The sequence below is a fragment of the Streptopelia decaocto genome (assembly GCF_964273445.1).
Source record: "Streptopelia decaocto genome assembly, chromosome: Z".
Lineage (NCBI taxonomy): Eukaryota > Metazoa > Chordata > Aves > Columbiformes > Columbidae > Streptopelia > Streptopelia decaocto.
This window is the reverse complement of record NC_138657.1, coordinates 69,399,565-69,427,441: the sequence shown is the minus strand read 5'-3', so window position 1 is coordinate 69,427,441 and position 27,877 is coordinate 69,399,565. Positions and strand designations below refer to the sequence as shown.

General features: G+C 44.3%; 2 protein-coding genes across 5 annotated transcripts in view; both read right to left on the bottom strand.

Moving 5' to 3' along the window:
- DMRT1 (doublesex and mab-3 related transcription factor 1) overlaps nucleotides 1-9,421 on the bottom strand; it is a gene marked incomplete at both ends in the record, with an annotated part of 60,907 nt that extends 51,486 nt beyond the window's left edge. The window contains 2 exons of the mRNA XM_082074074.1: nucleotides 6,140-6,323; nucleotides 9,134-9,421. Coding sequence (XP_081930200.1) covers nucleotides 6,140-6,323; nucleotides 9,134-9,421 — 472 coding nt within the window. The remainder of the gene's footprint in view (nucleotides 1-6,139; nucleotides 6,324-9,133) is intronic.
- A 16,111-nt stretch (nucleotides 9,422-25,532) lies between these two features.
- KANK1 (KN motif and ankyrin repeat domains 1) overlaps nucleotides 25,533-27,877 on the bottom strand; it is a 37,216-nt gene continuing 34,871 nt past the window's right edge. For all 4 annotated transcript variants that reach the window (XM_082075578.1, XM_082075575.1, XM_082075577.1 and 1 more), the window contains 2 exons: nucleotides 27,163-27,261; nucleotides 25,533-26,529 (listed from right to left, as the gene is read on the bottom strand). In XM_082075578.1, the coding sequence (XP_081931704.1) occupies nucleotides 26,467-26,529; nucleotides 27,163-27,261 (162 nt within the window). In that variant the 3' untranslated portion in view covers nucleotides 25,533-26,466. The remainder of the gene's footprint in view (nucleotides 26,530-27,162; nucleotides 27,262-27,877) is intronic.

The window sequence follows — 27,877 nt, the reverse complement described above, 5'->3', positions numbered from 1 at the left end:
ACATCTAATCAGGGATGCAGAACCCTGTAACATTATGATTTATTTAACACAGTCAAACAATGGCCAGAGGCAATGAATCATACAGGAGATGAAAAAGCTGCAGGAGATTTCTGTCATCTAGTTTAACCTGCACACTGATCAGAGTTTACCCCCATATTAATCACTTGAGATCGTAATCTAACACACTCTTAAACACCTCTCCTGATTATGCTTCACTTACCCCCTTGTCCTTATGCAGGTCACTCCATTGCTAATTGCACTTCTAGTTAGGAGAAAAAGTGTCTACTGTCTAATTTAATTTTGTCTTTTTTAGTTTCAAGCCGTTGCTCCTTGTTATGCTGTCTCAAGCACTGTAAATAATCCCTCCCCCTCCTCCATATTATTACCTCTCAAATATTTATAGACTGTTATATCCACCCTTAGTCTCCTTTTCTACAAGCCATACATCATTTTTGTCACCCTTCTCTCTATACTTTCAGATTTATCTATGTCCTTTTATAATGAGATGCTTAAAACTCCTTTGCAGCATTCCCAAGTACAGGGAAACCAAAGCAGTGGAGAGTGTTTCACAATCTCAAAGTGAAACACTCCCCACATATTTACTTAGTCCAACATGAAAGAGATTTAGCAACTGACGAAAGCCCCATACAGGCAGAAGACCATCTCCAGCAACTGATCCACGAAAAAATAGCCTGTGTTGTAGAAATAATACCAGTGCAAGAGAGGTTAAGACAGTTCATAGAATCATAGAATAGAATCATAGAATGTCCTGAGTTGGAAGGGACTCACAATGATCATTGAGTCCAACTCCTGTCCCTGCATATGACAACCCCACAGTTCACACCATGTGTCTGAGGGTGTTGTCCAGTCTCTTCTTGAACACTGTCAGGCTTGGGGCTGTGACAGCTCTGTGGGGGGCCTGTTCCAGTGCTCCAGCACCCTCTGGGGGAAGAACCTTTTCCTAATGTGCAACCTGAACCTACCCTGGCACATCTTCCTTATGGATGGAAAGGTATCAGTTATTCACAGGTGAAGGATGCAAAACCTATTTCTTTGCCAGCTGTTACAATCCAGAAAACACACATTATGTCCAACTATGGTCTTTTCTTTTGAACAGGGTTGTTGCCTGTGGGAGAAGCTGAGGAAAAGCACCAAGAATCAATGGCTGGAGCTGCTTGGCTCTCAGTATTGAAGGAAGGCCAGCAGGACCAGGAGACAGTCAGCAACCAAAACTGACGCAGCAGCAGTAGTGGGTGCAGCAGAGGAAAATCATCATTAGAAAGTAACGAGGAGACAAAGACAAAACGAAAGAGCAGGATGATGGACCTGTAACCACTGCGCGCCCACCAGGACCTCTGAGGACATGCTGCTATAATGTTAGCCCTGGCTTGTGCCAGGCAGAACACATAATGCCTCCTTCTCCTTCCTGCTGAGGCTGCTGCCACCTGAACCAGTAATCCTCTCCACCACTTGTCAAGCCCCATGACGCTGATTTTCTGTTGACATCTACCATAGATTTAGTCATTAAGTGTTTTTAGGTCAAAAGAGTCAGCATTTCTTTCCCAGGATTGCAAATTCCGATCAGTACCGAGGCTGACTGAATTTCAAATCTCGACACGTTAATGTCAATACAAAAAAGTGGGCATTTCACAGACCTCTTTTTCACAGTGGGCATTTCAAGGGCCTCTGGAAGCCAGCTGGCCAAAACTCTGTTCAAAGCAGGGCCAGCGTCACAGCTGGATCGTGCTGCTTGGGCACCATCCAGCAGAGTTTTGAGTCGCCAAAAGGATGGAGGCTCCATAACCTCTCTAGGTAACCTCTTCACCTCTTAACCTCGAAAGATCATCCAGTCCAATCCCCCTGCCGGAGCAGGAACACCCAGACGAGGTTACACAGGAAGGTGTCCAGGTGGGTTTTGAATGTCTCCAGAGAAGGAGACTCCGCAACCCCCCTGGGCAGCCTGTTCCAGTGCTCGGGCACCCTCACTGTGAAGAAGTTTCTTCTCAAACTTAAATGAAACCTCCTGTGTTCCAGTGCTTAAGCACTCTCACGGTGAAATATCCATGGCAGCTTCCTCATGTTACCCAGCAATTGACTATAATGAGACTTTTTAACAACACTGAAATTCAGACAGCATGTGACACTATACTGTAAAGACTTAAAATTACTTCCTCTCAAAAAGAAAATTTCTTTTTTTTTTAAACCAGGACATGATACCTTCCAATTATAACATTTTAACCTCATTAACTATGCAGCACAACATCTGCAAGGTCATGGCATCATTTTTTGAAATCACAATACAGTGTTGTGGAAAAGGTCAATGCAAAAGAAAACATCTAAAAAGCAAAGGAAGAGTAAAGAGGGCAAGGTATGGATTTCAGAGGCATCTAGAGCACTGCAATTTCAAAGGGATCACAGTACCACCATTCATTAGTCATAGTTATTATTGCAGACCCCACTACAGTCCGTATTTATGAGCAGATAAAAAAATACATATGCTCCTCAAAGAGTTTCAAAGTGAAGGCAGCACCTACTTGGCAAAATGTGTAAAGAACACTATTTTGCTTCTGTCATGCATAATAAACATAGCAAGTGGAAATAACAAGCGCAAGCTTATTCCTCACAGTTGCTGACAATGATACGTCTAACTTGTCAGTCAGCGATACTGTGAAGGCACCTGAACAATGCCGTTATTAATGGTCATTGCAAAGCCAACAGGACACCAGCCGCCATGGAGCACAGGGGCAGGGGCCAGCACTCAGCACCAGGCAGCAACCCCGTCCACAGTGGATGCTTGTAAACTGGGCCAACACGACCAGCAGAAAGCAGGGGTGCTTTCCAGCACCTTCCAGTCATCAGGTGACGTGTGCTGCAGCCACCCCACCCACCAAATGTGACCCTCAGTCTGTGACCAGGACCAAACAGAACGGAGGAAAGGTGAAACACACTGTCTCCTTCCTTTGGGGCGAGCAGCTCTCACTTGAAGCTGTTTCAGGATCACGCTTCCCCCACTGCCACCCCAGTGATCTCTAAATACTAAAATGGCAGAGATACCAAACTGACAGGGAACAGGGAAGAACTCAGGTTTTAAAAAATGAGTATGTCTGAAAGGCACATTTTAAATGCCTCACCATAATATTTTCCTGAGTTTTCCACACTAGTTAACCTAACAAGATGTACTTACCCTACAGAAAGAAGGGCAATTACTTTAGATGCCCTGGTATCACAACTTCTTGTTACTCCGTACAATTAAACAGTCTTTGCTCTCAGCAATCTGCAACTTTTAAAAGGAAAATGCACAGAAACTACAAAATCTATTTGCAAAAGGTTCTGCTCATGTCCTGTGACCATGGTCTGCTCCCTTCCAACTACCCCGCAAATTTCTAGTTTGTGTTTGAGTGGGGAAGATATGCTCCATCTAAAGTAAACACAGTTTCCAAGCTTGTGATGGTGAATGCACAAACCCCTAAAGTATGACCATGATGACTCATTTTTCCCCTTTTCAAAAACAGCATGTCACAAAAGGATCTGAAAAATTGTCTCTGGTCTCTCCAGGTGTCATAATATTTCTGATCTGCCAATAAAACGGATACAGCAAGGAAAGACTCTCTCTCTGGCACTATGTCTGATTTGTGTGACTCCTTCATACATTACTCCTCCGCTGGCAAACAACACTCTGCGTGACGGAACTCCAGAAGAAAAACTGCGCTCGTGAAGCTAAAAACTTACAGGAGGAACAGAATTACCACTGACACAACCATCTCTTGCCCAGTCTAGCATGTGTGGTACAGGGCACGTTGCATTCCCAAGCCCCACAAGGCTTGCATGGAGCTGCTGACTTCCCCCGCCATGAAGGGTTTTGCTCTCTCTGCCTGCCTTAGCAATCACTGTAAAATCTTGCAAAATCAGCATCTCAGCCTACCAAACGGAGACACTTTCACGGGGTCTCTCGTTTTGCTTGCAGTTGAGGGTACCAATAAAATGATATAGCAGCAGTGCAAGAATCCTTCAAGTAACTGGTCCTAAAACAACCTGACACCTAAAACAAGAACTTCATGTCACTTATCTAACAAAATATCTTTATGTGCTAAATAAAAAAAAAGAAGCAAGTATAGCTCGCTGAAAATAAATCAGTCTTTCCAGGGTGAACCTTGTAGTCTAACGTCTGATGAAGCCACCCCACATGTCTGGACAAACACAGAGCGCCTGATGCAGCTTCAGAGACAGCACACAGTCACCAGTGGCATTAAATCCACACCCACGAGCACCTACACTGCTTTCAACAGATGAACCTACCAGAGCTATTCGGGACAGAACTTTACGCAGTGCAGTTGCCTTTGAGCTAACCGTGAATTTCTGCTGCTACTTAGGTGCCCAAAAACAAAATTAGGAACACGATTTCCTGTTCATTCCCAGGTTCTTCCATTTCTGGTTAACAAAACTGACCCTGCCTTGATTCTTGGGTGTAATCACATCTTCTATCTTGATATGAAGCTGTGTATTTTAAATGTTGTCACCCACACACAGTTATTTAGTAAGATGCTTCAGAAACAATGTATTTGAATTGCTCGCAAAGAGAAATCCACTGTAAGAAAGATGACTGCAAACCTTTTACAATTGCTTTGACCAAAAATTTTCAAACAATTCAAATTGCTTCAAAATTAGGCATTTTCATCTTTTCAAGACTTTATTCAAGCATGTGAATTGCCTTAAGCTTGTTTAATTAATGTTTTTCACTAAAATACCATAATTTCATTCAATGAATAAGAAATTATTAAAATGGGATTAATAAATTAAATACTTCCACTGACATTTTAAAAACATTACCAAAGCTTAAGCAAATTTTGCTGACAGTAAGACAATTTCATTTTTTGGCCTTTCTGTATATGCAAGGGTTTTCTTGTTCTCCTAAGTTACATGCAATCTCTATACATTAGTGAATATACTACTTTAATCTCCAGCCAGCTTTTTCCACATCTATAGACAAAGCATGCAGTAATCAAAATATGAAAGGAGTAATTGCCTCAATTCAAATGTGGCACTAACATGACTGCAATAATGAAAACAAAAAAGCTAATAAAAAGCTATTTATTGTTTTATCAACCAGTTCTTCTACAAGCTTTCCAAAGAAATTCCTCCACATTGGTCTGAAACTGCCTATCTGCAATGGATGCAACAAATCCACCTGACAATGCTTTAAATGGCCTGCAAAACAGAGTGATGTTGTTTGACAGACTCACATATGTGCTGTCCTTTTATTAGTTAATGCAAAGCACTGTCCACTTCAGAAGCATCTTTTTAACTAGGAATTATATTCACCTGTATTACCGACATCAGCACAGATCAATAAAAACGAATACAATTTCATTTTCCTTTCCTCTGTTTGCCTTTTCTCTTTTCTGTCTAAACAGCAGAAGTCAATTACATCAGTTTCGTTTTTATACATATTCAATTAATGTATCTGTCACGCATAAGCTTTTCACTGGAAAAAGCGTTTTGCCTAGAGTCTTCACTTCAGCTCTTTTAAGTCCTCATTGTGCTGAGCCATAGTTCTACTGAATCTACAGACAAATGGTTTTTGGTTCTGGGTTTGTTTGTTTGTTCTACACGGGTTAAATGCAATACAGTAACATGTAGCAGAGTGGAAGGGCTGTGTCAGTCCTTCATAGTTCATCACACCTGGCCACACAGAACAGATCAGGTCACATAAGGTGGCAGCTCTCTGCTGCTGGGGCCAATGACATTACCTACATACTCGGCTCCTATACAATGCTGAAAACTCTCCAGCTCTGAAGAAGTTACACAGCCAGCCAACAACCTGTGGCCAGGACTGTGATACAAGCACAAATCTTGGGAGAAAGGAAAAAAACTCCTTATAAATCTCTACCTGCAGGTATACACCCTACTAAATTCAATTACAGCGCTAGCTAATGCCAAATTGATTTTGATTTTCAAGTAAAAATAATCAATTAACATATGAAAAGACCAAGCTTGGGTTCTTCCCTCCTGCTGACCATACCAACAGCGCCACACCATTCCTGGAGAGGGGATTCTCCATGACCCCGCCGCTGCAGCAAACAGCAGGCAAGTGTAGCAACGCCAGCCCCTGCCCCCAGCAGCCGCCATCCCAGCGCTTTACCTGACGCTGTGCTCGCGGCCGTCATGGCTGTGCTCGTCGAGTGGGTAGGGCTGCTGTTTTCCAACAAGAGACAAGAGCTGCCACCACTGTTCTTCTTAACAAACGTCTCCGGGGCGCTGGGCAGGGGCACTGGGTGGCTGATTCCCAGCTCCTCTTCCTGAGCTTGCTGCCTTCTCAGCGCAACCTGGGAACAAGAAGACACACGTAGGGCATGCTCTCTGGCTTCTGCACAAAGTATAGTGGCACCACGGAAAGACTCGAACTCAAGGCTGTTTTTTCCTCTTGGTACTCTCTATGGTGTTGATGTCGTGACCCAGCCAGTGGATAGAGGAAGACATAAAGGAGGTTATAAAGATATTTAGAACAAGCCCCCTTTTCTGTCCAAACACATACAAAGAAACCTACAAAACGCTGGTGCTTTATACATTTCTCTCCAATAAAGCCAGATGAAGACATTAAAGCTGACTGTACTTACCCAACAGAGGTGCCCCTCAGCAAAGTATACTGTAAAAAGCATAGAATCACTACCCTCCTCTCTGCTGATACACAGCAGCTGGAAATAAGAAATTTATCTGCTTGCAAGGCTCTGCTGTGTCTCTTCATCAATATAAAGCAGCCATTTATGAGGGCTTATACCTGCAACCTGCTGCTCTGTCCAAGCCTGCTGGGCAAGCTTGCTTGCTGGCTCTTTGCTGGCAATCTATCCCTTCAAGGCAATTTCAGTGCACAGAGAGCTATCATGGCAGAAGCACAGCAAACGCACGGAATCATCCTGCAAGTATCTCAGCCAGCATCACACACATTGCAGATAGCTGGCCAGGCCTGGAGGAGCAGGAACTCCCTGTGTCTTTCCCAACGCACATCAGTAGCTTGCTCCATAGCCTAGCTGGCACTAGTAAAGCCCACAGGTACCATGGAGTCTGGACACGGATACAAACAAACCACATTGCCTGCTTACTGAAGATACAGAGGATCCCTTCTGCTGCCTCCGAACTGGCAGATCAGTTTTGCACAGTGATCCTCCTGTGCCAAGTATGACGTGGTCTAGGCAGTAAATGCTGGGGGCTTTACAGAAACCTACCCTGCAACTTGCCAGGTGACTGATTTGTATCTGCATTTGAACCTTAGAAATCTGTCCCAGATTACAGACTGGGATCATGGGCTTTTCTTGCTGGAATTTCTCCTGGGTAACCTGGACTGAATTTCCCTCTATATCCATGTTTAACAGCAACATTTTTCTAATACAGACGCATAATACTGTTAAATACCAATAGCGCTTGCAATAGAGGCAGCCCAAACAGGGGGTGTAAACTTGCAAACACCATGGGTAACTTTGACTTCACAAGCCAACAACCTTGACCTGCAAAATTCCACCAGTGCCAAGGGGCTTATTGCAGAAATATATCAAGAGAGGGAAAGTCAGATTTTCAATGTGTTACTCCTACACAGATAAGGTTCCATTAGGGAGGCTTTCAAAGCCACTTTCAAACACCAGGCTGGGAAGAGAAAACCCCCAGGAGGGTCACTGCCAGTACCTGCTAGCAGGAGGCATTCACCTCCTAACAGAAGCTGCTGGGCAGCACGACAAGAGTCTGTGCAGAAGGGGACACTTGCTCGGGCAACACCCTATTTCGTGCTCCCTCCCCCGAGGCAGACAGCAAAGGGATCTACATTTATTATTCAGTGATTCACACCATGCAGAGAAGGTGCATGTTACTTGGGTATAATACCAATTTCTGGACTACCACGCCACCGGCAAGGAGGAATTATTTAAATGAACAAAAGCTCCCAGTAGGTTCAAAGGACGTTTCATATACCTGCACTGAATAATTAAATTAAAAAGTAGGGAAGGATTTAATCCAGGGGTGCTAAGGTTTTTAAAAATCTGTCAAGCGGACATTCACTTCATGCACGACCACAAAGCTCTGAAAGCACTATAGCTGCAAACCCGGTCGGTGACTCTGATACCCCTGCCTTTTCCTGCACCGGTAGCCCTAACGCCTTACAATTAATTTGTCTGCAATGGACTGTTTGCACGAACGAGAACGTGGAACTCGATTCACAGAGGTCAGTCACGCTTGTAGCCCTAACAGTCCTCCTGTTAATGTCCTCCTGCTAACAGGACTCCTCTTAATGAAGTGTTCAAGATAAAGATCAAAAGGACTAATACAGCTGCCATTTGCATTGCCAAAGAGTTGTGACTTCAGCGGTACTACCTACCGGAAAAAGTTACACAGAACTGGACGCAGTTCGGTTTCTTAGCGAATTCTATTGAATCTTCGTTTAGATTTACGATGACCCAACTACGGAGCTGTCTATAGAGCCGCTCTATGTAAAATCAGGAACGCCGTTACAAGAAAAGTCTTTTTAGAAAGGCGCTCAGCTAAAGCCATCTAGCATCAGGAAAAGCAGATATACCGAATATGACACCGCCAGTGGGAAATATTCTCGCTAACCAATTAATTGGCTAAATTATTCATTATCTATTTTAAAGCAAGCTGAAAATCGTCAGTTTGACGCTAACTACAAGCCCTCCTCTCTGAAGGTTTTAAAACAGATCCGCGCCCTGGGACTTTGCCGGTTTTCTGACGGGGACGCGTGTTCGGACGGGAGCAGCCAAGCGCTCACGGCTGCCGCTGCTACCTCACCGGGTCTTAAATCCTACACGCTGTCAGGTCATCTCCTACTTTTATGCAAAAAAAAAAAAAAAATTAACATACGGGAGAACTAGAGAAAAGCTTCGCCAGTTAGGGCGGTGGCCTAAGTGCATCCCGGGACGCGGCTCCCCCGCGGCCGCGCTGTCCCAGCGCACCGCACTGTCCCAGCGCACCGCACCCCGCGGCACCGGCCGCCTGGCTCCTGCGGGCACCGGACCCCTCGGGACGAGGAGGCACGACCCCACCGCCGGCAGAACGCCGGCACGACAGCCCACCCTCCCCGGGCAGAGCCCGCCGAGGCGGCGGCGGCTGGCGGGGGCCGCCCCGCGGGGCTCACCTGCGCTGCCATCACCCGCTGCCGCTCGGCGATCAGGCTGCACTTCTTGCACTGGCAGTCCCGCCACATGCAGAACCGCTTGTGCCCCTTCAGCGGCGAGGAGTAGCCGTGGTTGCGGCAGCGGGCACACTTGGGCAGACGCGGCGGCTTCTTCCCCGCCGCGCCGGCGGCGACCCCGTCCGCCGGGGCGGCCGCCATGTGGGCCGCCGCCTTCCCGAAGCCTCCCGCCTTGTCCCCCGGCCCCGCGGCGTCCGAGGGCTTGCTGAAGGCCGGGGAGTCACTGGGCATCGCGGCGGGCTGGGGGCAGCCGGGCGAGGGGTCGGCGCGGCTCTGCCCTGCCCCGTCCCGCCACCCTGCGCGTTTTGGCGGGCGGTGGCACGCGGGCGTCGCCCCTCCCGCCGCGGCCCCCCCGGCCGGCCCGAGCGGCCATGCAGCCCGCTCTCCCCCGCGGGGCAGGCACCAGGGGTGGGGAGCGGCCACCCCTGCCGCCCCCCTCCTCCCTCCCGCCCAGCCCGGCCCGCGGCAGTAGCACGCTGGGGAGAGGCGGCTCCCGCCCGGCCAGGCGGACGGCCGTCGGGTGCCCGGCGGGGCGGTGGGTGCTGGGCTGGGGCAGCGCCAAACGCCGGCTTCGTGCTGGAGGGGCCAGCGTGGCTCGGCTCGGCCGCGCTGCCCGCAGGCCCCGCACGGCAACGCGCCCCTCGCCGCGGTCGGAGGCGGCTCGGCGGCCGCCCCGCAGCCCTGCGGCTGCTCTGCCCTTCCCGCCGGGGCAGGGCCCTGCGCAGGCCGCGCTGATGGCGAGGCCGCCGGCCGCGGTCTGCGGGAGCAAGGCGGGGGGTGGGGAGGCCATCATTAAGCCCTGTGTTGCTCTGGGTTGGGTAAGCCAGGTTTGGTTAGGCGACCAACATGGCCTGGCCCAGGTAGAGGTGTGACCCCCAAATAAAACACTCGAGTTTGCAGCAGCTCAGGTGCTCTCCTTTGTGAGGCTTTTGGCTGCTTGCTGCATTATGTGCCCTGTTTGCAGGTTACCTTACACTCATAACCCTAAATGGATATGGACATAGATCAACATCTGTGTGGGAAGTGAACCCAACACATACCGGCAGTGCAGCTGCGGCCACAGCTCCGTAACCAGCACCTCTGGAGCGGGTGTAGGTGGCTGGAGCCGGCATACTCTGCGGATGATCACAGGAGAAGATGCTTTTGATTTTCTTTTTGACATAGGCTCCCCTTCCAACTTGGCACTAGGTGATTTATAGACCCATGCAGCCCTACAGATATTATTTACAGTATTAATATTTCCTCTGTTACACCTTTAAATCTTTCCAGGCTCGACTTTAGATGACGCTATCTTCATGCTGAAATGAAACTATTAAATTACATCTCAATCTAAGATGAATGACAACTGTCAAATGAGGGACTCAACAGAGATGAAGCAGAAAGCGCCTGAGATTATGTGAGGCTGATTTATAAAGATTGCATAAAGATTTCTATAACCCCAGCTTCATGACTCAGCATATCAGATGGTAATAAGTTACAGTAGGTAGAAATTTATTTCTGCTAGAAGTAGAAGAAGCCAAGGAAAGCTTCTCTCTCTTCGAGATCAGCTATCTCCCAGCTAATTCTGCTCAGACTGAGCCTCTCTGCTTGAAACAATCAGTGCTCATCCCAGCCTGAAGAAAGCTGCAGATCCTTGCTGCTTGATGCTTTCCATTAGCTTTCACTAAATTACATTTAACTAACATTTTCCTTCATGGTACAATGTAGGAGACATTTATGGCACTTTCCATCCTCTGGAAAGACCACATTAAAACACTCCTGTTAAGACCCAGTCTCCTGCAGTCAGGTGGTCCTCAAGCGAGGCATCAGCAGAAGCTGGGTGGGCTTGAAGCGAAGGTGTGACAAGCACTCAACTCATGGAAACTTAAACTTTTCCCTTGCATCACTTTGCTGGGATTGACGTTTCTGATGTCAGTAACTGCCCATTTTCCTGCAAAAGAGGAGCAAATTAATACAATGTTCAGTGGAACAAAAATATGATTTGCCTATACACCTAATGGTGTATATCACTAATGTTTAAGGAGATGAACAACACATACAGGCGTGCTTAGCCTCATATATTGAAATGTGAAATTCCACCCTGAACAGAATCAGTTGAGAACTTCTCAGCTCATAGGGGCATTGATCAAGCTCCAAAGCTGCTGTCTAGACGTGACCTTGAAAGTGAAAATCCACTTTGTGAAGTTCTGTGCACGGTTGAACACACTGCAGGTATGTTTTCAGGTGCTCGAATGCGAATTGTCTTGAAGTCAATTGACAATGCAAATTAAAAAAGGAGATGAGAGGAGGCTAAATCAAAAGAACAAGAAAGGCAAAACAACAACAAACTGAGGTATGAAAAGGTAGGAGAAAAAAAGTACATCAACAATGACAGAAGGAGCAAGAGAAAAACTGGAAGGAGTGAAAAAAGAGAAGCACAATGCATAAAGCAGACAAAGACAGGCAAAGGAGAGATAATAGCAGTCACCAGCTGCTTATATATGACATTTCACTGGGAACTAAGTGGGACAGCCAAGCTCAGAGATGAATCACAAGATGCAGAAAATGCAACAGTTCCAAGAAGAAATTTAATTCAGCTGTCTTTCACATAATTAGTGTTTTCTACTGCTTTTCAGGCTAACTGCACAGGTCTGTATTATCCATAATGTTACTGAACCTATTTGTGAGGAACGAAATATTAATGTTGTTAGTACCTGTCTAGTATTTTGTATTCCGGATGAATACCACCAAAATACCTAGCTGCCTGATGAATACAAGTACATGGTTGATCCTTTAATGATTAATTGCTTTGGTTTTGCTAGCTCAAGCCGCACCTTGAGTATGGTTTCAGTGTGTAATGTTTGTCTCAAATTTTTTAACAGGTATTTGGTGAGAATGACAACACAATACTGGATTTGATATCTGTTGGAGTCATGAAGGAATAGGAGATGGTTATAAACTGCCAGTGGTTCTAACACAAATCAGAGCAATCTCACTGCAAGTCTTCTGGAAATCATGGTCATTCATTTAATGTAAGTCTGGGCATCTCTGATTTAAATCCAGTGATGTCAGTGACTAAACATTACTGCAGTTTGCTGGCACCTTTGGAAATAATGCTAATGAATGTTTCTGGTCAAAAAGAAAAAATAATCAAATTACCTTTTGTCTTTTTTTTTTTTTTTTCCCTAAGTAGCTGACAGATATCCTTTCATTTTAGTTTTTTTTGCATAAGTCTTTAAAGTACAAAATGTCATCTGCTAGTGACAATCTGTCCTTTGCCAATGCACGCCTTTGCTGATCCTTTGAACATTGCAAAAATGTTTTATTTGCTCATAAGATCATAATTTTGAAGTACAGATGTGAACAAGCCATGTCCCCACCACACTTGGCATGACTGAGCATCTCTGTAGAGAGGTCACAAATTAGAAGAGGACATGATTCTGGCACCGTGGCATAGTAAGTGAAGACCTTTAGTTTCGCAGAGGTCAGCAGAGTTGAGAGCATTGAGTAAGTCCATCTTCGATATCTGCTAAATCTGATTCTATTTAATATGGTGGGTTTCTTTGTGTTTGTTTGGTTTGATGGTTTTGTTTGTTTGTGTGTTTGGTTTTGGTTTTGTGGGTGTTTTTGGTGTTTATTTGGGGTTTTTTTTGTGGGTTTGTTGTTTTTTTTTTGGTTGGTTGGAGGGGCTGGTTAGTGGGTTTTTTTCTGTTGTTTTTCTGTTAGTGGGTAGGTCTGATTCTGTTTAATATGGGTCTTTTTGCTGTCAGTGCATCCAGCCAGAAGGGTTTTTCCCCTGACAGTCCTCATTGTTTGAAAGCATTGTGACCATAAACACTCTGGACATTTGGAATGAAATATCAAAGACAGCCAGAAGGGGTCAACCAAAGGAGAGAAATGGTGCGAGCACGTTCCCTTGAGTTACTGATGGGATCTGGGAAACTCCTCAGTGCTGGACTTGAGTGCTTGCCTGCAGTGTTTAGCATCTTGGCTGCCCTACAGCCATTGTGTTAGTAGAATGAACAGGTGTACAGCTACCCCCATCTCCAGTCCTGGAGCTGTGTTAGTCCTCACATTTCATCTCCTCATGAGTCATTGGCTTGATATCAGCTGGTCTACTTGTGTGAGTAGCCTCCCATGCAAACTTAAGTATTTGCCAGAGTGACAGATGGTCATGACAACTAAACCAATTGAAATGATATTTCGGGAAAAATCCAGTAGGTGGCATAAATAAGCCATGCATTTTTTTTCTCTTTCACTTGTGTACTTGTGCTGTTCTCTTTCTTTCATTCATTCCTTATTTAAACCTCCTTTAACTTACAGGAAAGCTGAAGTGTTGTCCTTTGGCTCTTAAAATGCAACCCCACAGGCAAAGTTTTTTGTTCCAGGCAGATACTTTTATTGACACCTTCTGGCAGCATATAGCTTTTTTGGGGGAGGTTGTCTTCTGTATTCATGTTTTGACATTTTCTGTTTTCAGGTTATGCCTGTAGAACCACCTGCAACACAACAAAAGGTCAAGGTTTCTTCTTAAGACAGGCAGATCCAAACACAAACCTTCCCTTGAATTGCCCAGTATTTACAAGAGTTTAAAATCATCCCTAGAGGTGCCTCTCAGATACTTCTCTGAGGTACTATAAAAGAGTGTTGGCCCCAGCAGCATCACTCAAGATAAATGAAATTGGATAGGTCACTGGTGACTTTTGCTATAAGTCAATCAAGCTGAATCTTTCAGTCATAAGACTTAAAGTATTTAATTCTTCCTTGCTCAAAAAAATATTTCTAGGGCATGTGGCCTTTAGGTGTAGGGTGCTCCAATGTGGTACTTGGTCCTTTTGTCCTTAAACTCCTTTTTCGTTTGCTGTCTTGGTCTCAGGAGTTCATGTTCCCTGAGTGAACAACTGAAGCAGTTTTTAGCATGGCCACCACTTGGCTATTTGCTGCGTTTCCTCTGTGAGACCTAGGGGAGTCCCTGAGGAGGGGTTTCACTTCTCTTGGTGCAAATCCAGACCCATAGGGAAGATAAGGTATGAAACCCATCCAGGAGACCCTTCTCCGAAGGGTGCAAGAATGTGTGTTGGCAAGGGACAGGGAACAGCATCAGCTGTATCCCAAATTAGAGAACAGGCCTGCCACAGCAGGTCCCCCACCTTAATGACTCTTGAAGTTTGAGTTTCATTCACACTCTGCTTGCTGGTGTCCTCCTGACATGTGGAAAGGCAGCCACCACATCAGAAACTTCAGATGAGCTACAGCTGAGAAAAGTCAGCAGAGATTCTTACCCGAGCAAACGTGTTAGCAAGATACACACTACTCAGGATCTAGAGTTTAATGGTCCAAATGTCAGGGTTATGGTAAAAATTATTTATGTAAAAATAAAGAAAAACCTGCCTGTAGCAACGGATGGCTCTTCTTCATAGTTGTGAGTCCAGTTGATGACATTGGCCCACAGTGCTCAATAAAAATGTGAGTCACTGGAAACAAAATTCACTCTATTGTCCCAAGTACAGTACAAAACTAAAGCAGTATTCAAGCATAATGAAGCTAATAGAATGTAGATATTTTAAAAATGCATTTGTTTGTCTTGTCCCTGATGTGACTAGTTTTTACTAGTGACAGGGGTAAAAAAAAGAAAAAAATATTTTTTACAAACATCTACATTTTCCATTTCCTCATTTTTTGTGCAAGTCAGAATAATTTCACTGCAGATTTAAAGGCTGAAGAGAATACACTGTCAGCTCCTTGGAAATTTCAATCATTGCTAATAATTGACTTGGATAGCTATTTGGAAGCATTATTAGGTCCGACTTATAGAAGTAAAAAAGTGAGTCTGGGGAAACCACTGGATTGCTTCTTCTCAGTCTTCATTGTTCATTTTAGGCACACTTAAAAATTAATTGGATCCAGTGACTTAGAACATTGAAGACTCCTGCATGACTCATTAAGCTGACATTTTGAACATTTGTAATTCACACTGTAAGAATGATAGAATCACATAAGCCATCTATACATTCAAGCTCTTTCATCAGGGTAGAACTACTGCAGAGAATGCCCTTAGTTTTGAATATCATCATCAATTCAGCTTAAGACGTCTGTAATGGAGCTGAGTTTGATAGACTGCCAGAGTGTGACAAACTAAGCTCCAGCCTCTTAAAAATAGGCAACACAATTAATTGCTACTTTTTTATTTATGGTCTTTTATCTTTTAATGGATACAGTTAAATTCCCACTTCATTGAGCAAGCCCATTGGCATTTAAAGGAACAAATAGATCATTTCAAATTATAAAGCACTTGCTTTATTACCTACAATTTATTTTGAATTGTGCAAGTGTTTATTATTTTATGTTCTTGATCTTCAGTAACCCAAAACTGCTGGAATTCTGTGATAGTGAGGGGCATTTTCAACTGAGGTATCTGAAGGGCCAGTGCTTGCTGTGTTGATTTGTTGTCTGGCCAGTTTACTTAATTATTTGTGCATTACTTTTTGTTGCTCCTAATTCCAGTGCTTGACAGAAGAAAAAATACTCTTCTAACAGCTCCTTCTGAATGTATTGTCTTCTTTTTTCTTTAAGCCTAAATAAATACGAAGTATCTTTTACACATAATATTCTGCTCCCAGGGGATCACATTTCATTCTATGGGACTTCCTATTAAAATCAGTCAGTATAGCACACATGTCTAAGAGCAAAGTTTTGTACTGCTTTTCCCTCATTTTTTCCCCCTTCCCACATGAAGGCTTTCAAATCCACTGAGGAGGTGCAGGGCAAGGGGGGCGGGGGAGTCAGAATTGCCTCCAGCCACAGCTGAGCTCTTCCAAGTGTTTTAATCAAAGTCAAATGACTGTTACTTAATCAGCCATGCTGTGAAATGACTTTATGTGTGCCGCTGACCTTTCACATCTAGGCAGGGAGAGAGAGGGTTTCTTCTTCCCTGTCAGCCTGGATCTCTTTGCCTGCCGCCTCCCCCATCTACCCCCGGCGCCCCCAGAGCAATCAGGCAGTTCAGAGGTGGTCCCCAAATGCTGCAGACAGCGTGCTGGGTCTCCTCATCTTCAAGGGCTCATGGGCTCATCCCTCCTCCACCATGGGAATCCACTTCAGAGGAACAACCTGGGAGATTTGGGTCCCAGTAGACATACAGCTCTCAGGATAGGCTTTGCTTAGCACCACGGAGATATTCAGAGCACTTAGCTGGCTTCCTTAGGTAGTTTTCTTCTGTCACTCGCACGCCAGTCAGTTGTGTTGGGGTTAATGATCTCTGTGCATCTTGGAAAGGCATTGGCTAATTAGGAGTAACTGAGATTCTCCAATTTTATTGGCTAGAAGGTGCTAAAGAAGATGACACATTGTTACAAATGAGTTCAGCTGTCAAGCTATTAATTGTAATTAGGCTGGCTTTGTCTAGACATGGAGATACCTTGTCAGGTGGTGGGAACATTGTGTGGAAACTAATTAGTCAGACATCTTAATTTTCTTTCATCCCTACACAAACAGTATCTCTTGCAGATGCCAGAACAAAGGTGTTCTGAGCCCCAGTTGGCCACCCCAGCTTGGTACATGCAAATATTCACATTGCCTGAGTAAAACATTTATAAGTACCCTCAGAGTTTGAAATGGTAACAGATAACACACAGTAAGGTTGAGAACAAAGAGTAGCTTTCCTGCATGGTTGTTTAAGCTATTATTTTCTCTTACCTATTTTTAACAAACTAAGGCATAGAGATTGCCTTTTCACTACTGGAAGGCAACTTCTGTGAATTCACAATAATTATGTCTTAGAAGACTGTTCATTAGGCACCTGAAGGTAAGCAGGGTGCATCTCTAGAATTGCCCAAGGATCTGTTAGCACAATAGACCATAACTCCTCTCTGCAGGATGCACTGTGTTCTACTAGCTGAATGATACCCACCTGGATGCTCACTTACCCGATGGCCCATCAGCCTGGTGATGCTCTGGTCCACTGGGTGAAGAACACATGCCTTAAGCAACTTTCAGTAGCTATTCATTCTTATGTGCTCCAGTGAGATCCCTCCTATCATTTTTTCAAGCAAACTTTGGGAATGAAAATTACACACACGCCCCCTTAAAAAAAAATATCTACTCACATGGTCACATCATTACATCCCCTTTGTTAGAATAGGAGCTGTTAGAGAGCTTGGCAGTGTTGTTACTATACAATGAATATCTTGTACTTGCCTCTTCTTCCTATTCAAAAAAGGTCTCTAAAGTCATTGCTATCACCAGTATTAACTTCTTGATGTTAACCACGAGACCACTCATGAAAGACATTAAAAATAGCTGATGTCCCAGACCAAGTCATATGAGATTGCACTGTTAATTGTAGTTTATTAGTGGACCGGTGAAGGTAAAGGTGGTAGAGCAAGACAGTGCTAGTTCCAGCTCTGGAATTTAGGAGTGCCCTGGCCTCAGAATGCTGGATAATACAACCCTCTTTCTGGTAGGGAGATGTGACTTTCACACTCTGCGTTGTCTTTTTTTATGTTATCAAAGCCAGCAGGAAAGGCAACCTCACTATAAGGGACTCAATAGGTTACTCACAATCAGGAATGCTGGAGAGAAGTACAGGAGGCAAGGACAAAAATGTTGCGCATTTCCTTGCAAATTGGAACTCATGCCTTCCCCAAAGCTTCATTTAAAGCCAAGGCTAACTTTCCACATGCAGCCTCCACCTTTGCTCCACACGCCCCTCCAAGAGAAGACGTGGCAGTTCAGGGTGGTAACATAAGCATCATTGTGCTGTGGTTTTGTTTAACGTTGAGACTGACATGCTCAGCCCTGCTCGAGCACAGAGAAGCATCAGGTTTGCTGCCTGTGGAAGGCAATCAGCTATTTCAGGTACTTTCAGGCCATCTGTGTTATATTTCAGGTGAAAGTCTTCGGGATAGCTAGGCCCTCAGCTCAAGTATTTCTGTGTTGGAGCAGCATGTCCATCCCAAATGTTTTTCCTGTCCCTTGGTAATGATGTGCGCCAGCAGCAGACTGTGGGTTCTGCTGGACAGACCCATGGTAGATGACAGCCTGTTTTCCAGGTTTGGCCCTGCCTTTGAAGAACCTCTTTCTTTCAGGCTTGAAGAAAATAATACACAAACCTTTCTGCAGTTGGAAGAGAGTTTGTCTTGATCCTCAGCTGCTGCAACTCAGGGCAAGTGTCTCTTTTGATCTGGCTGCTGGTCAGGAGCAGGACATGACGTGTTTGTGTGTTTGTCACACTTTAGCTGGAAAAGACGCACCTGGGCACCAGAAACATGTCTCCTGAAACAGGCTGCACAGCCAGTGATTTTGTTAGCATCCTCAAGACAATCATCTTGTAATTTGAAGGAAACTTCAATTCCTGGAGGAGAGGTAGATCTCAGAGCCTGGGTAGTCATCCTAATACCTCTTGCTCTTTGCTAGACGAGCCTCTCGCAAGCCATAAATACCACCCCCAGAGATTTCCTAGTAGGTAATGTCAGGCTCCTAAACTTCTTCCATGCTGACTAGGTAGAAGAGCTCTAGGGGTTTTGCAGTTTAGCACAGGGTTACACGGCGAGGCTCCTTTTTCTGTCTATGGAGCTTACATTTCTGTCAGCAGTTGTTTTGTGATGCTTGATACTTCTTCCGAAGGCAATGCTAGGTCACAGGACACAGCATTTTTCCATCTCCTGACCTCACATCTCAGGAAAATATTGCTGGGCCTCCATACAAGAACAAAACTTAGGAAGAATACGGGCTACTAATTCAATGTTATTTTAGCTAGGGAACATAATTCTCTAAGACCAAGACTTGCATATGCTTGGCTTGTACATGCAGGCCCTGAAATGTCAGCAGTTGAAAGGGGGTAATTAAAAGAAGGAAATGACTGAAACAATACCAGAATGCTAAAAAAAAAAAAAAAGAAAAACACCAAAAAACCCTCAAAAAACTCAGAAAACCCAAACCAAACCCCAACAAAACGCAGTAACTAACCGCTCTGTCAGAGGCCGGTTATTTTCCCCGGCAGGCTTGCGGTGCTGGGTTTGTCCCGTCTGCAGAGGTCCCCATGCTCCCGTGGTGGGAGCACAGCCATGGCCGCTGGGCGCAGCTGGGCTCTCCAGCGGGCCGGCGCAGCAGAACAGGAAGGCGCTGGATCATTTTGTTCACACAGCTTAAATGAAGGATTTACAGTCTATCATCTGTAGAAATTTTCAGAAACTCACACACATACTTACCCATTCTCCTTTTTTTCCAATTGCTGATCCAATTCTGACCAAATATGAGCTGTTGTACAAAGGCCAGAATAGACAATTACCTTGTGATACAAAGAGATGGTGACAAGCTCATATTCATTTGAAAACTCACCCAGGCTTCCCAAGAGCTAAACCCCATTTTTTGCAGAACTAACTGGAAGAGCTTTCTCCCTTTCAGCTGTATCTCTTTGCTTTACTGCCCCTTTGCTAATCATCAGTGTGACTTACTATTTTAGCAGTCACATACTGTGGGATGTTTTAAATTCCTTATTTACAGGGTTTGCCTCTTAGCAAAACAAAAGTATCCCCTTTAAACTTCTCCCCTATTTTCAGCTTCCAACTTGTTAACAGCTGCAGTTTGTGGGGTTGATGGTGGCAGCCTTTAGAGCTGTTTCCTTGGGGACACACTGAACATGAATGGTGTCAAGTTGCATTCTGTCTTCCAGGGTCAGGTGCTTCTGTCTTCCAGGGTCAGGTGCTTCCCTGCTCGTCTGAAACGGACACAAAAAATGCATGGGTCTTATCATGCTGCCAATTCTGGTCCATTTTTGCTCTTATTGCACTGCCAGCTCTTGTTTAATTCACTCTCTGGCAGGTTCTTTCAGCATTACAGATACTTAGCTTTTTCTCACTCCCACAAACTTACATTATTTTTCCTCAGTTGTTTCAGTCTGATTTTCCTAAACCAAATCTCATTTTATTATCAACCTGTGTTTTTAATCTCTCTCAATCTCTTTGTACAGCTGTTCTGCTCACACTCCTCCCAAATCAGCATCCGCTGCAGAAGCCATTAACTTGCTTCTTGCTCCTCCTGCTAAGCTAGTGATGCAGATTAAACCACCACAATAAAGGGCCTCTGAGCAGATGTGTGTGGTTGGACTGGAAAATTCTCATGATAAATTTGCAAGATTGAGTACCTGGTGAGGGGGGAGCATTTCCTGGACCAGCCCCTGCCTGCTCACACCTCCCCAGTACCAAGGACTTGTAACTGGCTGTCTCCAAGTCCCACTCACCCCTGAGCCTGGAGAAAAGTTGCTCTTCTGGCCCCAGAAAATGCCCTAGAGCAATGCAGGGGCGCTGTGGGACAAGTGCCAGAGACAGCAGGTGGCTTTTCATGTCTCGAAAGTGTGATATCATGGCCAGGAAGTGGAGAAGGATCTTTATTAATCTGCCTCTTCACCATGGCATGCAACAAACTGGTCTGTCTTCATCTCAGTGAAGTTAATGTGTCTCAGTGAGGCAGGACAGCGTTCCTGGGGGAGCATGAGCTGCCTTTTCAGCCCTGCAGCTGGCCAGAGCTCTCAGGGAGAACACAGCAAGGGCTACTCCTGCAGCAGTGGCTAAAGCCAGTATGTGAAAAGCTGAAGAAAAAAATTAACAGTGCATCTCCTAGAAATATCTCTTTGCTACTTCCATTCAGATCAGCAATTAGAGGTCATACAAGAAGCACGTGCACTGTTTTTGAGAAAACATTAGCCCTTATGTTATCTAAATAATATTCCTGCAAATGGCTGTATTGGTGTTTAGACAACATGGAGATTGACTTTTGCTATTCATGGCTGAATGTATTTAATGATACTGTGCTTCAGAGTATATGCCTCAAATGTAGAGGACTTTGGAGGGCAGTTTTGTATAGCAAGAATTATTTAAAAGGCAATTTGTCTTTTCTGCTGCTGACTGTTTCTCCTGGTGATCTTCTCATTCCTGAGATCTCTTCGGGGATCACACATGGGGTGCGTGTGTGGGTGTGAGGAAACATGCTTATCTTTTTATTTTAGCAGGAAAGCTGAAAGTGCATATCATTAAGGAAGCAGAACACTTAAAACAGGGGTTTGGAGGCACTGAATTATTTAATGACATATAATAAAGAACTGTCTGATATATTGACCAATGTGTGTATACAGCTGTAAGGCTATACTACTTCCAGCAAGATTTACTCACCTGCTTTGCTCCCATTGCCTAAAAACCTGGCAGGAAAACAGATGTGCTATTTTACAAACAACTTTAAGAAGTGGTTAAACTCATCTTTGGGGAAAAAAAAGAAAAGTTATATTTCCTTCATAGTATCTTAGAGAAAGGTTCCCAAATATTCCTGCAGGTAGCATGAAGTTCTGGAGCACTTTGATGTCCAGTGGTACTTGTTGAGAAGAGATGAGGTGCTGATAGGCTGGATGATGTCATACCAACCAAACAGAAAGTGGAGCAACTGATGGAAGAAGACAGCAACCAGGTAGCTCAGCTCCAGACAGGCATTTCTGTTCAGCATATGCATGTACAGAGACTCAACAGCCAACGTGAAGTAAAACAGGCAGGAATTTTTAAACTGACTTCCCTAGGCATCACATTAGGCTGTGAGTAGTGAAGGCTAATACTTCCACAGTTCCCAACTAAAATCTGAACCAAACCTGAATCTGGGCACCCATTTCCTCTAATCTCATTGTGGCCATTTTTAAGAGTGTTTAATGCAAAATCCTCCTTGTATGTCTTCCAGTATTGTTTCCTGATCTCCTACCTCTGTCCCTTGTCCTCCATCAGGCTCTCAGAGGCAGGCCCAAGCATCCCACATGAACTGATCATCTGAAAGCGTCTATTTTTGATGAGGAAATGCTTGTAGTTAAGCTCTTGGTTGATGGACCTGGGCGCAGACAGAAGAGCAGGAAGGGGTGAAGTTTCCAGGCCCATGTGCAGACGCAGAGCGCACTGCAGAGAGCTGCTCGCAGTGCGGTGGGAGCGTGAGTGCTGTTTCAGCCAGCTCTGCTGCTGCCTTTCAAAGGCAGGAGGACCTCTATATCCTTTGGGCCGCTTCCATCCCAGCAAACAGAGCCAGTCCTGTGCATCAGGGATCAGCGCCAAGGCTTGCATTATTCACACCATGGCTGAACTGGACCCAGGGCAGCCAGACTTCTCAGCCAAAAGTATGAGACACGAGGAGAAACAGACATGAAAGCTATTTCTAGAATAACTTGAGTTCTTCCATCTGCATCAAGAAGATAAAACCTCTGAAAGTACATCTTCCAAAAATGTCTTCTTCAGCCATTGCATTTAGATCAATATTGTGTTGGCTAATTTCCATAATTTTAAAAGTTCATACCAGTAACCATCATCTTCTATCTCTTAGGGTGATTTTAAGTGGCAGGTTCACTTGATGTGTGACAGTATTACTGGAAAAAGACAGTGACGTATTTTACAGTCTTGAAAAAGTGCCAGAGCTTTTATATATTCATTGACAGAGTTCAAAGGTGATGACAACATCGTGCTTGAATATACTGAGTCAATCATCATCTGATCTGAACTGAGAAACGCTGGGGAGAGTGTTGGCGGGAGTTCTGTTAAGAGCTGATACGCACGGTAAACCCCTTAATCCCAGCACCTGTGATAAATTCTATCCAGCATTAGCAGGTAGAATTAAACTTGCTGGCAGAAGGCATCAGGATACAAACACTTTTGGGAACCTCTGAACTATTTCCCAGGGAAGGGCCTGACTTCACAGTGTGAAGTGCTTCAGGTGTCAACCTCTTGGAGACAGGAGGGCCATCCAAGAGAAACAAATGCTAAGGGAAGCTAAGGGAGGTAATTTTTTTTTTTTTTTTTTTACTGCTCAATCCATTAAGTCTTCCCTAATAGGATCTTAGGCCAAAAATGATATTCAATTACTTCATTAAAACAATCCCTTTATTTGGTATTTTCCCCCCATTTCCACCAACACATCGAAAGTTTTGGTTGCTTTTGGCAATCTTCCTGACATGGCACACCACAATAGTCTGCTTCACCCCGCAGCTGAAACTGGGCACTTTGCTTTACAAGGCATTTTACACCAAGGCAAAGAGCTTTTGGGAAGAAACTGAACATTGCACAGAAATGCAGAGCCCACAGCTTCATCTAACGTTTTTCTAAACCTCTAGGTGGCCAATTCTGGGTCAGCCATTTCTCTTACCAGGAAAATGGCATCTAAATAAATCCAGGAACTCCGAGTTGCATAACCTGACTCTTGCATGCTGTTGGAAGGGTCATGTTCCTCCCCAGACTTATGGCAGTCAAGGCCATTAGAAGCAATAGAATCACAAAAAAAAAAATTAACCCACAATATTTTGGTTCCTGATACACTAATTCTCTACAGGGGTAAAAAACAAACAACAAAAAAAGAGTGTTTATTTCCACATTCCTCTTCCTATGCTTTTTTCCAGGTTAAAAAAAAATGTATTAAAATACATTTGGTGACTCTCCCTGTGCCACTAGTCACTCAAACCACCGGACCAGGTTTTTACAATTCTCCTACAATAGCTGTGTGCCTAGGACTCCCATTGATTTCTGGAGGGAGAGACAGGGACCTGTGCCAACCCAGAAAATAAATGTCAGGGCCCCCTGCTCTGAAAAACTAAATTCACAGGCATTTCAGTTTTTTTTTTAGCTTCAGGCTACAGTATGTACGAATGTGCATGTCTGCAAATGCAGCACAGTAGCAAGGTAGGAGTGCAGCAACAGAGACCCATAAGGGTCATCAAGTCCAACTCCCAGAGTTAAAGGTATGATTACTAACTTCCTTAAGAAAGCATGGTTAGACTGTTTTGGATCAAACCAGTGCTAAATAAAGATTATATTATTGGTAAAACTGAAAGTAGAAACCTGTCCCTCATCCAAATTCTGTACCAGCAATATAATGTCTCTCCTCTAGACAAGAATGTAATCCATTAGATACAGGCAAGTATGTACAAATAAGTGAACTGGATTTTCTGTAAAATTTGAGCAAGTTCTAGAGAAAGATTAAAGCAGTTACCCTTTTTCTCCACTTCATCAGCTTGATTTGTTTATCTCCAGCACCATGTGTGTTTTAAACTCATAAAGACAAGGGCAGATTATCTTGACTTTGCTTTCCAGACAGTTGTTCGAACTGTTGCAAGAAGTGGCAGATCAACAGATCTGGAAATTAAACAAAAGCCACTCTTGCCAAGCCCAAGGCAGAGAGATCCAACTTGTACTAATGCTGTGGAATGAGAAACCCACCCAGCCCCTAAGTGAATGAGGGATTTATTGGGAAGCCTGTGCTGGTGTCCTGTGCTGCGTGTGACCAGGTCTCAGGACATGGCGTGGGGGCAGGTGTGGGGCACAGCTCAGCTCCTTGCTGCACAGGACAGCCTGCACCCACCACCTCTGACCCAGCGCGGCCAGCAAAGCCAGCAGCGTTTTCTTCTGTTTAATCTTTTACAGCTGCTGCTGCTGCCACTTGCCGTCAGTCTGGTGTCAGAGGGAAGACCTTATTTTCACAGTATTTTGGCTAACCGGTGACATACTTCTGTAATTGGCAGGTGGGACCTAGGTGAGACAGCATCCAGTGTTAGATGCTAAGTGAAAAGTGGGAAGAAAATTGGCCAGAGGGGGGCAATAGCAAAAATGGACTGACCTCAAAGTGGAGGGGGCCTTTTTTGGGACAGCTATGTTAAGATATGTGCCCCTCAGCAGAAAGACTGCAGTATCTGTGGAGATGGACCAAACCAGCTCTGAGAGAGCTCACAGAAACTTCATTCAGTCCAAAACACCGAGCCCATGTAGGCCAAGTGAAATGAAGATGGCTTCAGTGGGTCCCTGTTCCAAAGGGACTATATAGGAACTTAAGGAGTGAGTGAGGAGAGACACAGAGGAACAGAAGCGTATAGGTCCCTTGAAGGAAAGCACTCTCTGCCTCCTCAAGTAGGTCTGAACTGACAAGGATATGGATGCCCTAGTGTATAAACTGCTCTGGTGCTTTTAAAAAGCATCCCCTTCACTAAGCTTCCAGGACTGTTTGGAAGATAAAGCTCAAAGACTTTCATTTCAGTCGGTAATTACTTGGCAGAGGGCTAGGTCAAACTGCTGGAACACCCTTTGATGCCTCTCCATGATGCTGCACATCGCCAAGAGAGAGGCCACTTCTCTCACCAACAGCCTTCACAGCAAGTGCAAGACCAGTGAAGGCAGATCATCTCAGGCAAAGCTTTTTACTCGGCCAGTCAGCAGGAAAAATCTAGTTTGGGCACTGATGCTGTTTGTATCAGCAACCCCCAAGGGTTGAGTTACCCAGTCTTCCCTGCCTCGTCTTTCCAATCCATCCTGTTTTGCCTCTGCATATTTGGATGACGACAAATCACACGTAAAACAGGAGAGAAGTAAAACAGCATAATGAAATTTTATTCTGAAAATATGGCAAGAGTCTAAGGCACTTCAAACATTTCAATACACATGACTAAAGTGAATGTGACAAGGTAATAGCACTCCATAAATATGCACCGAGAACTACGCTCAGTTCCACTCAAGGGGAATATACAGCTGGTATCTAATTTTACTCTCCAATAAACACGTATGGAGCTTATAGACTGATGCAGTTAATAAAAATATGGTAACAGGACATGTAATTCTTCATGTAGTTTTTAATTATTAAGGAATATAAAATGTTGAAAATACTGTGCGAGTTAATTTTATAGATACTAGTATCTTTCATATAAAAAGTTACACATTATCCCCAATTAGCAACAACTTATTTAGTGAACTTCAGACCTGACGAGAGGCTCTATCCCCAACATCTACCCACTCACCCACCAGCTCAAGATCCACGAAGCTGACTATATAAGCAACTGCAACTTCTGAATTTCAAAGTAATTAAAAACACGAAAATCACATTGGAATGAAATTTATTAAAACATTACTGTGATAAAGTCTAGGCACAGTAAATATAAATATGTTTTAGAATGATTAAAACAAGTCACTGGGAGACCCCTGCATGGATAGCTTTAGAAGTCTTAGGCTGCATAACATAGGAAAGGATAATCTATAGCAAAGAAAAACAGGATGTATGCCAGTGTACATAAAGACAAGCAGGTGAGCAAAAGAACAGTTCTGGCTAAGGTTCTCAGCTGAGCACTACTTAACTATACGCTCGCTTCAAGTTTACAGTTTTCTATCTTTAGCACTAGATCTCTGCTTTCACTTTGCTGGTGAGTTCAGGCACAAGACAATTACATTCAGTATCTGTCTCAGTAAAACAGTAACATTTAGCAGCTTAAAGATGGCATAGGGATTTTTACAGATATTCATGCACTACTACTCAAACGTGGCTCTGTGGGTGGGACCAGGAGATGTCTTTCTGCTAAGCCTAGGAGTGCCCTAGAAAAGAGGAAAGAACAATTAATCAAAGGGAAATTATTCCAGCCAGCCGAATAAGAACACAGCGCTCACAAGCACCCTGCTCAATTCCTTGCCTCTAATTGCACAGATTAATTTTTTTTTTTCATTTTAGGAAGAACAGTGCCAGCTATCACACAATCTGCTAACTGTGAGTGCGTGTTGTTTAGACAGCGAAATGTTTAGCAGCAGTTTATCAGGACAGTGAGTTGAGGCTCTCAGAGCAGGTGGATATTTGCCGTAACACTTAGGACAGCTGTAACTCTAGAAACAGCTGCATTTTGGTGACCAGGTCAATAATCAGCATCACAGTAATGGAACAGCACCTCTGCACAATAGCCAGTCAGTGAACCTTGCTAGTGTGCTGTCTTCACCCCCAGATAAAAGGGAGGAGGTATCCATCAGCCAGGGTCCAGCCTTCTGCAGACAACCGGTATTTAAAAATGTACACTTCACTTACCAGCATAAAAATTATCCTGTGAATAAACCTGAAAATTCATACGCTGTATGGTGGTACAGCTGCTGAGTGTGGTTGTGTAATTTGTTGTTTATGTTTTACTACTATGTTGAAGAGCAGCAAGTTAAAACGTAAACTGCAGGAGGCTGCGTACTAACCGGTGACTGGGTTTTGGAAAAGTTGACATGCGCATAAAGAAGAACTGCTATGTCCTTATGTCCAGCTTCCAGGGCTATTGAAAGTGCTGTGCTGCCATCCTGAGAGGAGAAAAGAAGAAATAACAGAATTTGTACTTGTGTGCATTAACAGACCTCTTAAAAGCCCCAACAGCTGGGTTAATTTAGAGTCTTGTTTAATTTCTTTTATTATAATTAAGTGACAATAGGCCTTGCACTGCTGTTTTATGAGGCAGTCCAATTGTCAGAGGCCTCATAATTTCGCTCAATGAGCAGTCTCGATTATTGCTGAGGAAGAATGAGCATGCCATTATCACTATAACGTTACATGTAGTGCTGTGTAAGACCAGTGATTTCAGAAGATTGGTCTGAGAGAAACGACAATGTCAGTGAGGAGTGGAAGAGAAGATAGGGGAGGGATAAATGCTAATCAAATATCATTATAACTGCTGTATTATAATGATAATTGTTGTGTTATGGCTCCCACTAAGAGCAGTTGCGTTCATAATTCCAAATGCTCCTTGATGCAAGTCTTACTGCAAACAAATGGACTTTTCTGGTCAAAAACTGTCTTTGTTTTTCAGAAGATACTGCTTTCAGAAACCATAGTTGTTGAGGCTGCTAGAAGCAAAGACTACTTTTGCCTAAAGGATAATATATTGACCTGCTGGTTTCCCTATAGACCATGTTTGGTCCA